Source organism: Eimeria maxima, genomic scaffold (genome assembly GCF_000499605.1).
Source record: "Eimeria maxima Weybridge genomic scaffold, Emw_scaff688, whole genome shotgun sequence".
NCBI classification, from domain to species: Eukaryota; Apicomplexa; class Conoidasida; order Eucoccidiorida; family Eimeriidae; genus Eimeria; species Eimeria maxima.
The window spans coordinates 1-19,027 of record NW_013566691.1 but is presented as its reverse complement, the minus strand read 5'-3'; the positions used below and the strand labels follow the sequence as shown (position 1 = coordinate 19,027).

The 19,027-nt window shown below is 51.6% G+C and overlaps 5 protein-coding genes across 5 annotated transcripts; 3 read left to right on the top strand and 2 right to left on the bottom strand.

Moving 5' to 3' along the window:
- Positions 1 to 65: 65 nt before the first annotated feature.
- On the bottom strand, positions 66 to 1,685 carry EMWEY_00041010 (hypothetical protein, conserved; the record flags this gene model as incomplete). Its single annotated transcript, XM_013482618.1, has 2 exons — positions 66 to 1,117; positions 1,235 to 1,685. 2 exons carry the CDS (start codon positions 1,683 to 1,685, stop codon positions 66 to 68), a joined length of 1,503 nt encoding a protein of 500 aa, XP_013338072.1.
- Positions 1,686 to 6,066: 4,381 nt separating this feature from the next.
- EMWEY_00041000 (cation efflux family protein, putative) lies at positions 6,067 to 9,764 on the top strand (the record flags this gene model as incomplete). Its single annotated transcript, XM_013482617.1, has 6 exons — positions 6,067 to 6,899; positions 7,398 to 8,123; positions 8,329 to 8,419; positions 8,740 to 8,896; positions 9,139 to 9,224; positions 9,681 to 9,764. The coding sequence occupies 6 exons, from the start codon at positions 6,067 to 6,069 to the stop codon at positions 9,762 to 9,764; spliced, it is 1,977 nt and encodes a 658-aa protein (XP_013338071.1).
- Positions 9,765 to 11,690: 1,926 nt separating this feature from the next.
- EMWEY_00040990 (hypothetical protein, conserved) lies at positions 11,691 to 13,846 on the top strand (the record flags this gene model as incomplete). Its single annotated transcript, XM_013482616.1, has 4 exons — positions 11,691 to 11,784; positions 12,952 to 13,164; positions 13,384 to 13,514; positions 13,688 to 13,846. The coding sequence occupies 4 exons, from the start codon at positions 11,691 to 11,693 to the stop codon at positions 13,844 to 13,846; spliced, it is 597 nt and encodes a 198-aa protein (XP_013338070.1).
- A 1,348-nt stretch (positions 13,847 to 15,194) lies between these two features.
- Positions 15,195 to 16,038, top strand: EMWEY_00040980 (hypothetical protein, conserved; the record flags this gene model as incomplete). The annotated part of the gene is made up of 2 exons (XM_013482615.1): positions 15,195 to 15,530; positions 15,847 to 16,038. The coding sequence occupies 2 exons, from the start codon at positions 15,195 to 15,197 to the stop codon at positions 16,036 to 16,038; spliced, it is 528 nt and encodes a 175-aa protein (XP_013338069.1).
- Positions 16,039 to 16,318: 280 nt separating this feature from the next.
- On the bottom strand, positions 16,319 to 18,831 carry EMWEY_00040970 (hypothetical protein; the record flags this gene model as incomplete). Its single annotated transcript, XM_013482614.1, has 10 exons — positions 16,319 to 16,405; positions 16,636 to 16,672; positions 16,883 to 16,961; positions 17,203 to 17,256; positions 17,523 to 17,654; positions 17,918 to 17,961; positions 18,071 to 18,108; positions 18,270 to 18,362; positions 18,494 to 18,546; positions 18,734 to 18,831. Coding segments are annotated over 10 exons (715 nt in total), but the record flags the coding sequence as incomplete, so codon positions are not given.
- Positions 18,832 to 19,027: the final 196 nt, after the last annotated feature.

Here is a 19,027-nt window from a genome sequence, read left to right as displayed (position 1 = left end):
CCCCCCAAACTCCCCCAAAAGAAAAACCTGTCAAGAATAATCAGCTCACCAACAGCTCCAGCCAGTCAAAGGAGAGCAATTGCTGCTTGGAGCAGCAGGATATCAACCTCAATGGCTTGAGAAACGCCGCTCCTGCGCCATTTCTTGACGCCAGTTACCAGAAAAGACCGACCGGCCAATCTGCGCTTCTCCGCCGCTTCATCCATGCTTTTGAGGACTTCGCACAGTTGATCATGGACATCTGGGGTCCAGTGGTCTCTAAGAAACTGCCAGAAGTCTGAGCTTTGGGTGGCCGTAGCATCTCTTTCTCTCGTGAGTCGATGGACTGCTCCAAGTAAATCAAAGGCCTTTCCCAAGAAAGTTTCACCCTGCCCTATAGTCTCCAGGTGATGAACCAACTGAAGAATAATCACGCTGTTTTCCATTGCTATTTGAATCATTTCCGATTCACGGTTAAACATCTTAGTCTGTGCACGCAGGATAGCTATACCCCCACGTGCTTCTAAAGGTTCCGCTAAATCTCGCAAGGCCAAATCCCTTCCGAGATTTAGAGGCACTAGCAGGGCAACAGCCACCTTCAAGTCCGTCAGAAGCTTTTGTCTTGAAATATGGATGCGGTTAAGCAGGTGCTTTGCCTTGAACTTCGGAACGGAAGAATCGACTGGGTTCGTCTGCTGCGCTGAGGCCTCCGCAGCCTCTTGTGAGGTATCCTGCAGCTCCCTCAGCAAATCCGCAAGCCCTACCATCTCCTCTGGGTTCTCCTCTTCCAAACTTGCTTCCTCACCTTCTAAAGCTTCAGCCATAGTCCTGAGCTGCTCCAAGCCTTCGACTCTGGCTGTAAAGGCGCCTAGGACAGCCACGAGAAACGCAGTTCTCGCCCTATGAGCTTCCGCCTGCTTCGGACTGCCCTCTTCCTGGGCAGGCGCCGCCTCCTTTACTGCTTTCTGCATGTCTTGTAGGAACTGCGAGGGGCCTTTGTCCTTGTAGGCACTCAATACATCGTCTAGGTAGCTGTCTGCGATGTCTTTCTGTGTAGCTGCAGAGGCGCAGTTCAGCGCCTTCAGTGCACGGTCCAACGACGCCGCTGCAGCCTCTTCCCCCGGAAAAACGCCAGAAACTGCAACAAATGGCAAACCCACACCACAATCAGTGCTTACTGCACACTCAACGGGATAAAGCATCTTTCAGCCAGGACAGGCACTGACAAGGCTCGGCATAATCTGCTCAATCGTACCCCTCCCACCTATTTCCTGTGATGGAAGTTCAAGGCGTTCAGGTCTTTGCATTAGCTTAATAAGCTCCCTACTAAGGTGCTCATTAAGAAGCTCCATTCTATTTTGCCCCTCAAGGCCTTCGTCAACGTCCGCCTTCTTCAGATGTAGGACGCGTCCTACTGGTGCTAGTTTGAGGGCTGGAGAAATCTTCTTAAATGCCCAAGCCACGCTACCAACACTAACAAAGATAACCAACACGAGAAACAGTGAAAGACCAATGCTGCAAAATCTTCCCTTTGACCCAGGTTTGGCGTCCAGCCCCCTTTGCGCCGCAAGCGCGTGCAACTGCTGTTTCTCCAAGGTCGCCTGTGATGACAAATCGTCTGCGGCTCCTCCCTCTGACGCCTCGGAAGTGCAGTTCTTGGCGGCGTGGGTTGAGAGCCCACGCTCTAGCCGTGAACCGTCGGGCATTTTCCTCCATATCCAGAGCAATTTGAGGCCAAATGGGCCTCAAACTGCAACAGTTTCGGCAGTTCGGGGAAGGAAATCTGGGTTTCCAGATACCAACGCACTAGCCCACTGCATGAAATAATCCATGGCCTGAGCAACTGTAGTGCACAGGCATTACAACGGAAGTCCAGTGGATGCTCCTGTGGCTGAGCTCTGTGAAAAGGGGATGTGTATAACACCAACGTGCTCAAATGTTAACGATTACGGGAAATTCAGGACCACCGGCCCACTGTGCTCGGTAGCCTCACAGGGATTGGGGCTGGGTGGCGTGGCTGCGGCAACGACCTTCGGAAGGAAAGAGGGGAGTTCATTTCTGAGACACTAGATCTTCCATAATGGACCTAGAACTCAAATGTGTTTTAATTTGTGCTATCCTGCTTAATTAGGCACAACTAGCCAGGAAAAGCTGAGTCCAGCTATGGTAACAAAGTGTGCACCAAGTTGAACCACCTAGGGGTCCAGTCAGGGCAGCTGTCACTACACAGACTACAGTGCCGATAGTCTTCCTTGGCAGAAGACTATCGGCGCATGCCACCATTCTGCGCCCGAAATCCAAGGGTGACAATTAAATATGCAGAATAAATATGAAGTCAGACAGAATAAACGTTGAGTGCGCAAGTTTAGAGTATCTTACACACAAGGGAAACCGAATTTGTACTGGTTCGGGCATGGCAACACCGGGCAATAGCCGCTTGCAGAAAGCTCTGTTGGCCCAACTTTGCCGCCTCCTTAACCAGTTTTGCTCAGATAGGTATTCACTTAACTATTTTATAGGCAATAATATTCCAGATTTGTTCTGGCATCGAAGGCCAAATTATTCGTTGCCTTGACATGCCAGCCTAGTGCACTTAAGCCGATGCTGGAAGACGTGTTCGGAGTGGGCAAACACTCCGATGGTCTGCCTAGGCAACCAGCAGCAAGCACAGCTCTTCAGCGACTGTCTTCGGCGTTTGTGCTCATATAAAAGTTGGGTCTTTCCCGCTTATATGTTGGTTTATGTCTTTGCGGAGTTGGCAATGATGTTTGATGTGCCACGAACCCTTACCCGGCCCACACACGGTAGCTTTGGGGGGACTCAAGGTGTTCCATAGCTGTCCACAGTGTTCATGCTTACACTCATTAAGGCACGTTTGCCCCTGCTTGTGCAGCTGCCATGCACGGGAGTTGTCAGGATGTGCGCTGCAACTCGCGGTAGTCCATCTCTTCTTCCGCCATTGAAGACTTTTGAGCCGCTGATATCAGGGTGCCTAGAAGCTGGGAAGGGAAGTAAATTACATTTAAAGAACTCCCATATTGATTATTTTGCCCCCATTGTTCTTCACAGTATTCATTTGATGGTATTGGGGACTCTACATTACACGTAGTAAGACACCCCATGGTTCACAAGTGCTAGAACTTTTTTGTATATATGTATCCTTCTGTACCACTCATGGCTATGCACCTGGAAGGCATGCTGTGGGTTGAGGTCGGTTGCTCGCACTTGTGAACCAAACTTTCCCAATATCTCCTTCGAGCCATAGACTTACTTCCCTTGGATATTGATTAGGACCTGCTCTGCGGTGGAGACGCAACGAATCATTAGGAGTCTCATTAAATTAAATGAAGTTGAGATTCTGCATCTCAGCAAACGGAAAATGCCCTTACAGCAACAGCTACTCACAAAGAATGACTCCGCCTTTAGTGGCTAGCCGGATTTGAGTATAGCCCGTATGCGATGGCACCTGTACAGCTATATTTCTGTCATCAAGCACGAGACGAAAGGTAGTCGCTTGTGGCATCTTCGTTACTAAATGTGGAGGTGCGCCAATGGTAGCTGTATCTTAGCAGAGGTACTTGTTTTCCGGAGATCATACGGATTATTGAAGCTTTCCTGCCAGCATTGCGATGTAGGTACACTCCTAACTTGGTAGGGGAAGGAGATATGGGGTTTGACGAAGCCCAACCAAGGGGAGCTCCCAATAAAGCATTATACCGAGAAGTGTCAGTTGTTGGCGACCGTTTGCCCAACGGTGGGTTGAGTCGGAACCTCTTTCATTGCCGGGTTGTCCCATGATCATGATTAGGGACTTGTACGTCGGGCCACTTCACCACAATATATTCCTAGGTTTATCGTGGGTAATGCATAAATGCATATCCGCTCTCTTGATAATGCCACTGAGGTGTAGGTGCAGGGAGGCGAGGATACAGTGCATCTCTCAGCATATCCAATACCATCTGTACCATTTACGATTAGAGGAGTGGGATAAGGGTCCCGGGGAGAAAGTAGGGGTGTGGCTCCAAAGCAATTTGGAGAAGATGTAAAAAACGCCAGACAAATGCATGCATTCCGTCTCTAGGGTCTTAAGAAGACCGTCGATACAGTTGGGGCCGAGGAACAGCAGAGGTGGGAAGAATTGAAGGGAGAGTTCCCAGCCATATTAAGCAAGATCTAGTGGGCAGCGGTCAAAGATATCTGCTTCACTTGTATGGCAGGCAGATTACTGGAACAACATCGTTAATCCCTGTCCCAGCTGACGAAAAGTCTACAAAACTACGTTATCGAAAGTGTTGTTCGGTGGCTTTGGTTTCTAATGCAATACGACTCCACGGTTGTTGAAGATGTTCAAAAAATCACCAACTTGATCGCTGATGTACTTTTCCGACGCCCTACCGGTCAGGCCTCGTTCTCTACAGCTGCGCTTGTGTGTGAGCACCCCTATTTCCCCTTTCAGTGGCGTTTATTGTATTCCTCAGATACTCAGGGGACTGTATTTGTCTCTAAGCTCCAAAGAATAGTGACTCCAAAGGGTTTTGCAAAATCGGGAAGCGATCTTCTGCGCGGCTGCCCCAATACGCAACACCGTGGGCAGCCAGTTGGTTGGCTAGAAGCAAATGGTGATGCTGCATGCACATGATGTGAAAGAAGCAACGGATGCAGCCGAAGGTAACCTAGGCTGAGCACTAACAGTAGGGTTTTGCAAATCAAGTTGCAGGAGGTTGCGTTAGAACTCCAAGTTGGCCGCTTCCTTTGCCTCAGCTCCAGGAGCTTGAGCAGCGGCGGTCCTGGCGCCTGCAAACTGGGAAGAAATGTCTGATGTATTTAACACCAAATACTTATTTTAAGTATTTGGGGCCCATTGCAGCCCGTTCTACCCCCCAGATAATATCCAGCACCCCCCCTCCCCCCCTCCTTCCCCCAGCACACACACAACCGTCCTGAGATGCAATGCAGTTGGAATACCCGCGAAAGTAGCAGACTTCTAGTAGCAGTCTCTTACACGTTTCCAGGCGTCTTTGGTACAGCAACTCAACAGCTTGGAGCTGAGTGTCATTATGTAGTCTGACACCTTGGTTATACTTGTGATGGAAGACAGCCCCACATGCAAGAACAACCAAGCTTTCTGTTCTGCTAGCAAGAACACTGGAGACAGTAGTTACATACTCCTGCTTGCGTGAAGGCTGTTTACCAGGGCCAAGTGATGTCTGGTTTGACAACAAAGACACGCTTGCCAACATCGGCCAGGGTACCGTACACACAAGAACTCCCGCCCCCCCAAGCAGCTAGTAGCTACAAATGCCACTCATTATGTGGCTGAAATTGACCCTTTCTTTAAACACCATCCTCTGAGGAGCCATCAGAATGTGTGAGTGTTACAACGGCACTTCACCTCTACGCTGTGTTGAGGACGCAGGGCAACGGAGTAGTTGCTGCAGCAATCGCTGTAAGGGCTTTTATGGTGCTGTTGGGACGTACATGACACGAAAAAAGTCACATGCGTACGGTGCAGCCCCCATTCTCAGCTGAGGGAACTGCTACTCCCACCTGCCTGGGGAAGGCCGCTCTCTGCCATGCTAGCGTGTTGCTGGGGGGAGACCAAAGAGCACGCTCGCGGCTGCCGTTGTCCCCAACCATTGCAACATGAGAACTATTGAACTACATGTCATTAAATTAATATTACTTCATCTGAACTATTCCTCTTCACCGGGATTCACCTCGCAGCGCGAGGGACGCCGTGCCCCCCACAGCAGAAGGCAAGGGACCCTGAGGCCTGCTCGGGTGTGCGGGCAGCTCCGCTTTACGTATTGTAGACCTCCTTCTTCATCTGCAGTGTACGTACACCTCAAGGCCGAGGTAAGAGTGTATTGCCCGTCGACTGCGCTGCTGCAGTTGGTTTAGCGCCGGCAGCAGCGCTGCGGCTGCAGCTGCATCACTAGCCACTGCAGCAGCAACAACAACAGTTCGTCAGCGTGGGGCTGCTCCCTCAATTCAAGCAGTTGATTTGTTAAGCAGCGTTTGCTGCTGCAGCTGCAGCTGCAGGCCGCTGCAGGCCGCTGCAGAGACAGCTGCCGTAGGCGCTTTGCCATGGCAAGACGGGGGAAGGGCCCGCGTGGTGGCGCTTCAAACAACGGCCAGCAGCAGATGCAGCCGCTGCTGCAGAAAACAACGGAGAGGACGGGAGGGGAACATTGCTGCCCTGAGGCTCACTCATCTGCGCCAGAACCGGAAGCCCTTAGAGAGGGGGAAGGTGCTACCAGCAATTGCTGCAGCAGCCGCCGACTTTGCTGCAACGGGAGTCAGAAGAGCAGCAGCAGTATAAGGGAATGTTGCAACGAACCACCACGTGAAGGATGTGGGGACAACAGCCACTGCAACCGCAGCAACCGGCGCTGCGTACAGCACCAAGTTCGGGGGCAGCAGCAGCAACTGCGGCAGCAGTCAGTCGAGCCACTGGATCAGGAACTGATGGCCTCGGGGCCACATAGTTGCGGGGATGTTTGCACGAGCGCCTGCTCGGCTGCTTCTGAGCCGAAACGGGAGCAGCAGCAGATACCTCCACCCCACGGTGAGACCACAGCTCGGTCAAGTGGAGACAGGTGCTCTTCTCCCTCTCAACAGCAGCAGCAGCAGCAGGGGTCGCAAGATCAGCAATGCTGTGAAGAAGCAGCGCATGGTGATAGTGTGCGCGTGCCGATTCAGACGGGAATAGGTACCCGCACGGACGAGTCTCGCGTGCTTCGGCGGCAGCTAGCTGTTGACACAGCTGCTGCGCGGGCCCGAAGAAAGCTGCTGGTGGCCTCAGCCGTGTGTTTGGTGTTCATGGCTATAGAAGTGATCGCTGGTATCGCATCTAACTCCCTCGCTCTCATGACAGACGCCTCGCACCTCCTCTCGGACCTCTGCGCCTTCCTTATCAGGTGGATTGGGGAGAGGGACAACGAAGCATGTAGAAGCGCCAGCTGTCTCAGTTTGCGTGCACCCCTGTGGCCAGTTTCGTGGGCCTTTCTTCTGTCTGTTGCATCGGTTTCGCCGGTTCTGTTGCTGCTCCCTTATCCCCTGCTGTCCTTCAAATGTAGTCACGGCGTGTCCAACTACCTCCTGCCCTTTGTCTCTGGGAGCATCTTCTCTCCCCATCCTCTGTGGCCTAAACTGTGTCCTCTTGGTTTCCGTCGCTCCAGTCTTCTTTCCACGTGTTCCTTTAGCTTTGCCCCTTTGGTCGTTTGCTTACAACGCAAGGCTCTGGACCTGCATGGGGTGCTGGTGCGCGGGCGTCTCTGTTTGTCGTTGTTTGACTTCTACTTATCATGTGCGCGTTCAGTGTTGTGTGTGTGTTGGCGTCTGTTGTATCTGCCGTTCTTCGTATGAAGTTTTTCGCTCATTCTTGCTTCGCTGTGTGCGGTTGTCTGTCTGTCCAGCTTGTTTGCCTTATGGGTGTCGCAGCTGAAAGGGACCATGTCGATGTCTTTCGGGTATCATCGAGCAGAGATTTTGGGGGCTCTAATGTCCGTGCTGCTGATTTGGGGTGTCACTGCAGCTCTTGTGGTGGCAGCGCTGCACCGCATAGCTTCGCCACAGAAGGTGCACGGAGGCCTCATGCTGCTTACAGCATCCATCGGAACCGCTGCCAATTTGTTTATGGCACACATTCTCCATATACACTCCCATGGTATCGGGAGAGTTCACACAACCCTTCCGGGTTCGTCATCAGATGAAGGTAGCCATTCCAGCAGCAGCCGCTGCTGTGGCGGCAGCACAGAAGCAAGGAGTTTGCTCCCGGCAAGAACACCCGGGTGCTGCAGTGGCAGTAGTAGTAGTAGTAGTAGTAGTAGTAGTAGTAGTAGTAGTAGTAGTAGTAGTAGTAGTATTAGTAGTAGTACCGGCAGCAGCTCGGGAAACAGCCATGAGGCTAACGGGCACCATCATGACGAGGGGCACGAGGTGCTCCTCCAGCAGCAGGGAAGTGACCTTGACAAGCGGCAGCAGCCAGCCGTAGCAGCAGGAGAAGGGGACGTGTATGTGCGGATGGACGAGGATGACCCAGAGGCAGAAATAGAGAGCATGAACCTGAGGGCTGCTTATATACACGCAGTTGGAGACCTCCTGCAGAACATCGGGGTCATGATTGCGTCGGCCATCATCTGGTGCTGTCAAACCCTAGACCAACTTTGACTCAAAGCTGCACCACCTAGCCGCAGTCACCACGTGTTCGCGATACCCTGAAGTACAGCCTACAGGTTGAAACAGAGGTATTCAGTGCCTGGCGTACGCATCTGGTGTAGCTGTCTCCCTACCGACCAAACCATTGCTCATCTTCGGAGGGTTTGTGGCTGGGCGTTGGCTTTGCAGGTACAACCCAGAGTACTCGATTGCAGACCCAGCTTGCACATTAGTCTTCTCGATTTTCGTTCTCTTAACGACGGTTTCCATCATCCGAGAGGTCAGCGACCTGCGTCTCGGCCCCTGCGGCAGCTTCTTAGGCCCTTGCCGCTGCCACCACTGTTGCTGGTGCTGCCACCGTTGCGGTTGCTAGTGATACTTCTGTTGAGGGGATGGTGGCTTGGCTTAGGAGAGTTGGATCTAGTAGACTGTCGGCGAACCCGTGTGTCCGTGTGGGATGTGGAATTCCTGAGATCTGGGTAGCTGAGGACTTGTAGTGGGGGCCAGCTATGACCCGATGCTTCTCTGTTCAACATATGGAACCTCTGTGCATTGTGAATGCAGTGGGTTGGTGTTGCTGCTGCTGCTGTCACATCGCAGGCGGTGAACGTGCTGATGGAGGGAACGCCCTTAGGTTTAGACGTGGCGGTGCTGCAATCCGACCTAGTATCTCTTCGAGGAGTGCTGGAAGTTCACGATCTCCATGTCTGGTCGATATCTATCGGGCGGCCAGCACTTGCTTGCCACCTCGTCGTATGTAAGTTCCCCTTACACCGGTTTTAACTCCCCCTGGGGCAAGGTGCATTGGTTGCTGTAGCCATCTATGAGCTGCATCTGCCCCAGGCCAACGGTAGAAACAGCCCAGCAGGCCTGCACAGTTGATGCTAATGCCGCTTTCACTGTTGGGGCAGCAGCAGAGCATATTGGTATCTCGCAGAAGCAGTGGCAGAAGAAGGAGCAACAGCAAATTATGGACTGGCGCGTGCATTTTATGTTTAGGTGATGAGGAGGCTGCACGGCGCGTTTTGAGGGCAGCTACCCTTCTCTGTCAGCGCAAACACGGCATTTTACACACGACTATTCAAGTAAAGCGCCGCTTTGCTGCTGCTGCTGCTGCTGCTAGTTGCCATGTTTGTGTACAGCTCGTGGGTGTCGCGTTGCTGCTGGGACACCGAGGCGTGTAGGCAGTTTTGTCATTGCATTATTGGTGTGCCGAGGATTGTTGTATAGACTCACTATTGCCGTAATGTGCACTTCCCTGAGGTGTGCACAAGATGGAGACACTGAATGTAGGGGAATGATTTGCCAGGATTTGGGCATCGCGGTTCACAGCCCGTTTTGGCTTCTGTACTCTAGTCCGTTGTTATTGTTGTTATCGTTGTCTCTTGCACTTCGCTGCTGTTGCTGCTGTTGTTCGGCACGTGTTGGCTTCGTGTCCAGCTTGGCTGCATGCTTCTTGGACATTGAACACCACAGGATGGTGCAGCGTTCTATTCAGCTTATGCGCAGTTGCTCATGCGGTATGTTACTGTTTGCTGTAGACGGACTTCTCGTCTGACGCCTCTTGCTGCGATACAGAAGCTCACAAGAAGTGCATGGAGCCTTTAACCAGAGCGGAACTTTGATTGAATTTGCATCTGAATTCTTTCTGCAGAGGTTGTTTTACTGGATGCTGTTGCGCCTGCTCACGAGCAGGCTGCACAATGCAGCTCCCGCTGTCGCTGCAGCAGCAGAAGATGTGAAATAAAGGACTCTTGTGCTCCCGCCATTGAAGCCGTGGCTGCTATACAAAGATAGCAACTATTCAGGAGGTCATGTGCCGCCTCTCATGGAGTTTTTTGCTTGGCAAGAAACAGCCTGCTGTGGTAGCAGTAATGGTGTACTCGTCGTAGTCCACTGCAGGAAACGGCATATATTGCCACCACGTTTAACCTTTTGCAATGACGCACCCAACATTGCATTTTCCTACCTTCCGCGCTGGAACAACTCCACCACGGCAGGGCACCAGCAGCAGGGGGCAGGGCCGGGTACTCAGCTCCGCAGGGGGCGGCCGGATGGTGAAGAAATTACAAGTGCCCGCGTGTATTGGAACATTCTTTACCGGCTGCAGAACAGCGGTAGAGCCAGGGCGGCCGTTAGCGTTTGGTTCCAGTGTTTGAAGGAGCGTTTTTTCGCTTGTAGCACACATAGCCATTCAGTCTCTATTGTTTCTCAGTATTATCTTGACCAGCGCACAATGAGAAAGGGGAGAGGTGGCTTTGAGCAGGGATGCTGTCTTAGGCTCAATGACGTTGCTCGAGGGGCACGACCCTTGGGTGGTGTAGAGTGCAAACAGATGCTTTGCGCGGGGGAGCCGTTGCAGGAGCTTTTAGCGACCCCAACCACACCAGGGAATGCGATCAGACGCGCCACAAAGTGCTCTGCTTGGTGGCAAGACAACCGCTGTTCGAGTGCTTTCTTTGTCTCGGCGGGCGCATGCAAACCAAACGCCGTTCGAGCAGTCTCATTACCTGGGAGCGCAAAACTGAGCTGGAGGTGTGGAGGGCGTCTGGAAAAAAAAAAACAAGATGGAGCCAGTGATGCATTGCCGGGTACTTGCCCATCTCGAATTCCAGAAGAGCGTGCAGCTCTTCAGCGAGAAGGCTTTAGCGCCTTCACGTTGAAGAGCACTCGTGGACTGGGAAGGGGAGGTGGGGAAGGGAAGTTTCAAAGTCACAAGCCCCTCAACTACTGCCTCGTGAGACGTGTAAAACAGTTGAATAATCTCGCAGCACTCAGGTATGTGATGCTAGCCTGCCTCGTGAGACCTGCCAACAGTCTGTGGGGGGTGTCGCAGGACGCAAGCGCGCTGCCTCCGCATTGTCGGAAAATACTCTGTTTTGTGGGAGATGAACATTGCATTGTCGCAGTGACATGTATGTTTGCAGCTGAATAGGAGTTAGTTGTCCTTATGTACAAACGACGCATAGAATCTCGTTGTTTAATGTAGTGACCCGCCTGAAGGGTCGATAATTGCCGACGGAGCCTTCGGTTCGTTCTCCGTCCTGCATCTCTGGCCATTCCCAGGCCTTCAGCCAGAGGAGAAACCGGATGCAAATTAAAGGAGGAGGATGTGGAACAACGATCGAAGCGTTGTACTTCACGTTTAGAGCTAGACCTATATTGACTCCATCAAGACAGATGACAAGCACAGGGTGGAGTAGCTTATTGGTACCGCGGAACTTACACTGTATTTTGAAAGGAATATTTAGCTACGAAAAACAAGACTGTGCTTAATAGTGAATATGCTCAAGCATTCCAATAAAAACCGTGGAATGCCATATTTTGCGTCTCCAATCAAGCAGAGAACGAGCTGGCTGCGGTCCCAATTTGGCTTCCCGTTATGGAAGACTTATGGGCTAAAATGCAAATTCTTTAATAATTGACATAAAACAGATATTCTTACGAATAATTCCTCCTCAAGTGCACACTCTTAACGCGCGCATGCCTAGAAGCCAACCCAAGCACGACACGCCGCTTGCCCGCCACCAAATTTTGCCACAACTGAACTAATGGCTTCAAAAAGCGGGAACGATGATGATCATAACTATGAACTTGAAAATGAAGTGCTAAGGAGGCGTATAGAATCCGTGGACAAGCTCATTGGTAAGGTTGTGTTCCAGATCCTGGTCTATATGCTCGGGCTTGCAGTGTAGCACGTGGTGACTCCGGCTCCACTAAGTGCTACACTGCAGCTCAACCGACCAAGGCTTCAGATGCCAAAAAACACTGATAGGCCAGAATGAGTTCAGAGGGCGGCGTCAGGACGGGCTGCTCATTTTTCTCTTACGTGTGTTCTTTACTGCAATGAGGTAACCGGAACTGTGTATCGCGATTCTCTGGAGGTATTATGTATGACCTAAAGTTTTGAATTGGTAATTATGTCAGAATGTGGTCCGCCGTTGTCTGGATGGCTAGAATACGCGGCTCTCACCCGCGAGACCGTGGCTAAACTCCAAGCGACGGAATATTGGCTGATTCCCGAGTTATTTGCTCTGCTCGGTTTTTAATGACTTGGGTCCTTCTTATGCACCGGTTTGGTCGATTTGGAAAATGCTACTCTCTGATTACTTCTACATATGTCACAACTACATTCTGTCTGCTGCTACTCCGTACACACGCACCGTTTGTATGGCTCGCCCAGCACCTTAGCTGATAGTTCCTTCTTTGTAAGCACTTCAGTACAACTATGCTTTTCCACTGCGTTTCTCTCCCCCACCTGTCGCGATTTTCTTTCCTACTAAGGTCCTACATCCCTCGATTTGTAGATGAATGCGTACTTCTCCACAAACCAACGGAGGACGCTTGTCGCTCCAGGCACAATGTAGACAGTCCCTTAAAAGTGCGCCAACAGTTGCTTATATCCTGTTTGTGGCTCACTCCATGGTACTAGTAGAAATGCCTCGTAAACGTATTAAGTTAAGAGCAAACTGCTGTTATTTCTCCGAATAGAGAGTACCAAAGGGGAAAATTGAGGCAGATTCTAGTGTATGAATTTCTTGTTGGGGTATTACCGTTCGACGCACGATTAAGCCAACAGATAGCCTATGAAAGTGCAAACAAACCTGTAGAGAGAACGACGAGGGGTGGACTTGCAAGGCTTACAGCTACCCTTTGTGGCTTTTGATTTCCCAGAGCTAGTGGGAGTTCTCCAGTCAGCGTCTGCTGCGTTGTGCCGATACACTGGAAGGATGCTTCGATGCTAAGCCCGAAATCTAGCTTGCAGTTAAGGACCGGTTGACTGCCTTTTAGTCTTAGTCTGTTCGCCTGCAGATATGGAAGAGGAGCGGCGAGAAAACAGCGAGAGGGCCTCTGCTGAGCTAAGGGTACAAATTGAGGCTCTAAGTGAGGGCTTCAGAGAGCAAGACAGACTTCTCTTCTCAAGCATCGGTGCCCTCAGCCTCAGGAATGCAGAAGCAAAGATGCATTATCAACAGCTTATTCAAAGCCTGCAGAAGCAGATCCAAGCAGCAGAGAGAGACGTTGGTAGGCGAATATCAGGCACATTACGGGGAGAGCTCCCAAAGAGCAGGACGCAGTGACCACTAGCTAGAGTCAGCCTCAGCTTGTGAAAGCTTTTAAAGAATAAGGGAAAGTTATAATGGCAAAAAGTACTTTCCTTGTAAGGTATATATTCTACCATTTTGTTAGCGGGCAGCTCGAACTTGTCTTGTGTGGGGTGGGGTGTTTGCAATGTGTGGACAGCTCTGGCTGAACAGGACGTGGCAACGACGCGCTGCTTGAAAGAAAAAGAACTACAGAATGCCAAAGATGCCCTCCACCATCTGGAGGCAGAGCTAGAAAGAATGACATTTCAATTTGCTGAGCTCCTCAACGTGCTCCAAGCCCTAGACCAATGGCACCCAGTTTCACAATTCGTCACCCTCGCTACGATTCCATAAGATATAGATGGGACAGTTCCTAGCGACCTCAGGTGTAGGTGTGGTGCTCATTTCTCTGTTGAACTAGGGAGTGGGCTCGAATTTTTTTCTTATCCATTCGTTTGTAGGATACAACGGAGAAGCTGGCAGAAAGAATTTCCATGTCTCAGGGAAGCTGGGCAGCTGAGCAGAAGCGGACGCCTCTGGAGCTACGCATGAAAGAAGAGAGCCCCATAGTGCTTGCCAATGCCGTTGAGCTGCCAGGCGATGGAGGTACGGGTCCCTGACATCTTCGGGGCTGTGCCAGCTATGCTGCTAACGGTTCTCCCGTACTAGTCTGCTCTATTTTTGTGGGTTATTTTGGTTTTTGTTCATATTTTCCTACCCTGCGTCTCTGTCTGTGAGTCACCTTGATCCATTTGTCGCTATCTCTTGTATCGACAGAAGCACAGTTTCCCGGTGAACTGCGGGAGTGATGGGGGGTAGCGATCCCTCCTCAGCGCAGTGCTCTGGCAGCTGCTGTGTGAGCAGAAGGCCGAGTTGGATGAGGGTAGGACGTTTCTCACCAAGAGCACACTAGCCCCATCGAGGCATTTGGAGGTCTACTGCATCGATGTGCTGCAAGAGGGAGCGCAGCGTCTAAGAGGGACTGTACTTTGTGTGGACCGCCAACTACTGAGATGCACGTAGCCATCCCCTGTATAAACATGGATTATAGTGACGCTATAAGCTGGTTTTACAGTGGGGGGCGTGTACAAGTACCTCTCCCTTCGCTCCTCCTGTGCTCTTGAGGAGCCTCTAGCTAAGTGCTTGCTTACACCAGCACAAGCCACGATGACCTAATTTCTATAGTCATCGTCCACTCCTATTAGTTTGGAGACGCTGGGCAGGCACGAGGCTTGAAGAAAGGCGAAGCCTCAAGCATCCTTAAAACCAATGTTCATACATTGCAGCAGGCGAAGCCCAGCGACCAGGGTCGAGAGCTCTTCTGTCCATTATGTTCGGTTAACGTCCCCCTTCACTCCCTCTATTTGGTAAAAGCTGGAGGAAATGCTACGACACTGCTTGCCGCCCAAGATGAGCTCGACCGAGTGGGCAGCACTGCACTAGCTGGCGATGCGGAGCAGGCGCCCACGGGCGACCGTACTGCTCTTCTTTTGTTTCTGGTTGAAATATTCGAGAGATTGCCTACAATGAATGTAACTTTAAATATGTAAGATATATAGCGAGGCCAGGACTTAGCGACGGTGCTTTAGGGTCTGGGGAGGGTGAAACAGCGCCTGCTGACGTCGGAAAGCCGGCTGTGTACGCTCGACCAGAAGAATGCCTGAGGCTGTGTCCTCCACTAATAGTTCACAATATCCTCTGGAATTAATATGTTTCTTCTGTCTACTAAAACTGCAGCAGAACAAACTACCAAATGAACGCAACAGCTGAGCTGTAGCTACACCAGCAACAGCAGCGGTAACAGCAGCGGGCGGCCGCAGTGGTCCGGTGCTGGCGGCCTCCGCGTGGTCGCCATAGCAGCACTGATTACTCGTCGGTTTTGCGTATTTGTTTGGCTCACCTTGATTGCAAATTCTTCTATCGTTTAAAACCATTTACATAAGTGGTGTCAGAATCATATTGTCTAAGATGTCAGCAGCAGCGGCAGCTGCAGCAGCAGCGGCAAACCACGGGTCGGTGGAAGGGGCTCCCACAGCGGCTGGGCGAGAGGGCTATCCACCTTCTTCGGGAGCAGGAGAGGGGCCGCAGATGCAGCAGCAGTCTTATCCATTTATGGTGCAGCAGCACCTCGCGGCGCAAGGTATATCTCACGGCTATCCGGGCATGCTGGACGGGGGGGCCCCTGTAGACCCAACGCAGGCTCAAATTGCTGCCTTCGCAAACCAGGCAGCCATGTACGGGCCTTATGGGTCTCCTTATGCCCTCAATATGCCTGCTGCTCCCTCTGGTGGCCCGTACTACCCTGTAAGTCCCCAAAACACATGCCCACGATGTGCACAATAAATGACTGTGCCTATAGAGCACAGCACAGCAGCACCAGGCCGGAGAACATGCCGAGCAATCTAGAGGGTTTTCAGAAAGTTGCTTGCATATGCAGAGATGGGAAAGTGGGAGGGGGCCGTGCCCGGTGCCAGTGGCTGGCGTCCTGTGATGTCTAGGGTAAGGAGGGGCAGCAGGCACGGCAGATATTGCTGCTGCCTCGTCCCTGTCCAAGTTCACAACAGCATAATTCGAAAAATGTAAAAGTCTAGTGTGGGGTTTGCTGTTTTGATGTTTTCAGGGCTTGGGGGCACATATCCCCTTCGCTGGCAACGAGACCTTCAGCCTGCCGGGCCCCTCCTACTATGACCCCTATGGAATGCTCAACCCTGCTGCATGTGTTACTCCTCTACCACCCCCTGAGAATCGCGAAGTTGAACAGCCCAAACACCTCCGCCGAAAGGCGAACAAAAAGTGGTTTGGGTGCTGCTAAATCCCCAACCCAAATTTCAACACGAAGCCATTAAATATCGCTCAACCTAGTGTAGAAAGTATTAAAGGCAGCCTTGTTTACCGTAAAAGCCAAAGACCCAGCTTGTCCACCGTAAAAGCCAAAGACCCAGCCAAAGATCAGCCCCTCAGTATATGGATATGAAGACTGAGAGTTGGCTCGCAACCGTCACCCCCCAGTAGTTTCAGAGTCGACCCTCTCCAGTACGGAGGGCCCCTCACGCTCCCCCTTCATTCAGCGACCCCAGCCGCTAGCTAGCTAGCTAGCTGCTGGCGGCGGCAACGGTCGGGATTTGTGGGGCGTGCAGCGCGTGACGGGCCTCAAAGAAAGCCGCGATGATGGCGTGTAGCTGTAGAGAACAAAATGTTTATCGTTTAAGTTGGAACTTATCGACTGAAGTTAAAGGTTTAGGTTCTGCCAGGGTTTCATGTGCTGCTATGTTTTGAAGTGTAGCAATATCTGGCTAGGGTTTAGGGCTGAGCTGAGTTACATTCGCCAGCGGCGGATACCAGCTGTTATATGCAGAATGAAACATCCCCCCACTACGACACAGGGTTTAGACGTCTAGCAAGTGCGTACCTGGACGTAGTCACCAGAGCCTAAGGCGAGTCTCTCCCTGCGAAGCGACAAGAAGTCTTCAGCATATATAGGGGTTTAGGGCTTACTATGACAGTTGGGCGTTTGGTAGCGCAGCTGCTGCAGTATATCCAGGGGGACTGGTTAAACACTCCAGTGCATTGCGCAATTCTGTTAGAGGTATTCAGCACGTGGACTAACAGTAAGCCCTAAGGTCTTTCTACAACGAGCCTAAAACCGTACAACTCACTCGATGTCGGCGAGGCGGGTCACAAGCGTCAGAGCCACGGGAACAGGCAGCTTCATATTTTGCATCTGACAATGCAGAGCTGCAGCAAAAACCCACACGCTAAAACCATAAACCTTGCACTCAGGTTGCCGTAGCCCTAGGTCTCGTCAGGAGGGCCAAACAGCAAAGGCCAGTGGCCTCAAGGTGCCGTCGTACACACGTACACCCGAACCATGGTCTCCTGAATTGGGTCGCTCTAAGGCTACACACACTTCTGGCCTAGGTTTCCAGTATCTGTGAGCTTTTGTGAAGACAAAACCCCTAAATCACCATGCGCCTACCTCCAACCCAATCCCGCACGGAGTAACCTCTCCTCGTTACCAACCCATGGAACTCTACACACAGACAGTAGTTAAACACCTGGCAGCATATTGCTCTTCATTTCAGTATGGTGACAATACTTGGAGGTACCTGGGAGAGTACAGTGCCCAGCGCTGATAAAACCAAACCCCAGGCAGCTACAATACAACACGCCACACAGCTGCTCTCAAGAGAAATGGGCCTCTGCAGCTCTCAAATGCCTGCGGAAAGCGAGTTGAAGGCCTAAGACTCCAGCTAACGGTTTAGACAATGGCAAGCGGCCCCATGATTTAGGGATTACCTAAAGAGCACGTGCGCAAGTCCTTCTCTAGGAGAACCTGCATAATGGACTTGACTTCACTTGGCTGAGGTAACCCCAGCACGCGGTGTACCAACTCGCCGTCAACTGGCTCCCCAGGGTGAGCCATGCTGGCTGCCTGCGCAAACCCTCAACTTCAAGCTTTCAACCCTCAACCCGAAGCCCCAATCGTATCAATTCGGTCTGCCAAAAGACAAACCTACACGGAAAACCCACCTGCATGCAATTGAGGAGCCGACGCATGTCTCCACTGGCTGCGGAAGCGACGACGCAATTCTAGCCATAAGAATCAAACTCTGAGCTCCTAGTTCAACTTGTGGAACACCTCAGCGTCTAATGCGTTAAATGCAACGTTCCGCACCCAAGTCCACACTTACCGATCCGCAGGAGCGCTTCATAACCGTCTTCCGTAACGGACATGCTGCGACAACGCAATCCCCAAAACCCGAAATCCTAAACCTAAATCCTGGGGAAGGAAACTTGGCTACAATCAGGCATACGGCCTCGGGTTCTGCATTTGGAAGACGAACCTCTCCAACATCGCAGCCTCCTCCGCTTTCCGCCTCAGCTGAAGCAAAAATCATCCCATTATCCCAAGCACATACGGCCTACTTAATATCCCTTTATCGCCGCAATAATGGTCCCGCAGAACCAACATTGCCATGTACCACTATACAACCCCAGCGCCCTCCCAAAGTCTCAGCACGTGTCCCTAAATCTTAGTCTTACCGCCTCCGGTTTGAGGGGAGTGAAACGCATGCTGCAAACAGAAAACGCAATGAAAGGGTCAACGTTGCGATGATCAACTGCAGCAAAAGCCAACTGCAAAAGCCAACACCAATGGCAGCAATAGCAGCAACGGTAAACGTGACTCGATCAAATTACCTCGTGCATCTGGACTGAATCGCGGGTGTTATCTTGTTGACAAAGTTGCATATAAGGCAAAACCGCACATTCCGCGCGTATGTTTCCATGACTGCGAAGAACAAGCCCTCAACAACAAACCCTGGACCATACACACTCACAAATATGGAGTACATTCGACCGGCATCAAACAATTTCAGATTTTATGGGCCATTTACCGAGTGTCCCAGGAAGCGCGACAGGAATCAAATGGCCAAAATAGCATAGACATAGTAGCTACTGCTGCATCAATAGCAAGTGCTGGTGAGGCAAAAGCAACAATGGCAGACTTCTTCTAAGCGCATTCTGAGCCGCGGAGGTCATTTGATCCGCTTCGTCCAGTATAATCAACTTGAGTTTGGGGGGCCCGGAGGAAGCAGCGCCCGACCTACGAACACATCATCCGTACACACTAAACCGCAAGATGTGCAGTGACTAGAAACGCGAAGCCCCAATACCCACCGCAGCACACTAGTCCCAGGCGCTGTTCTGGCAATTATGGTTCAGGACCCGTCGCACCACCCCGCCTCCTTAGCACAGTTGGTAGTGCGTTTGATTCGTAATCAAAAGGTCCACCCAAGCTA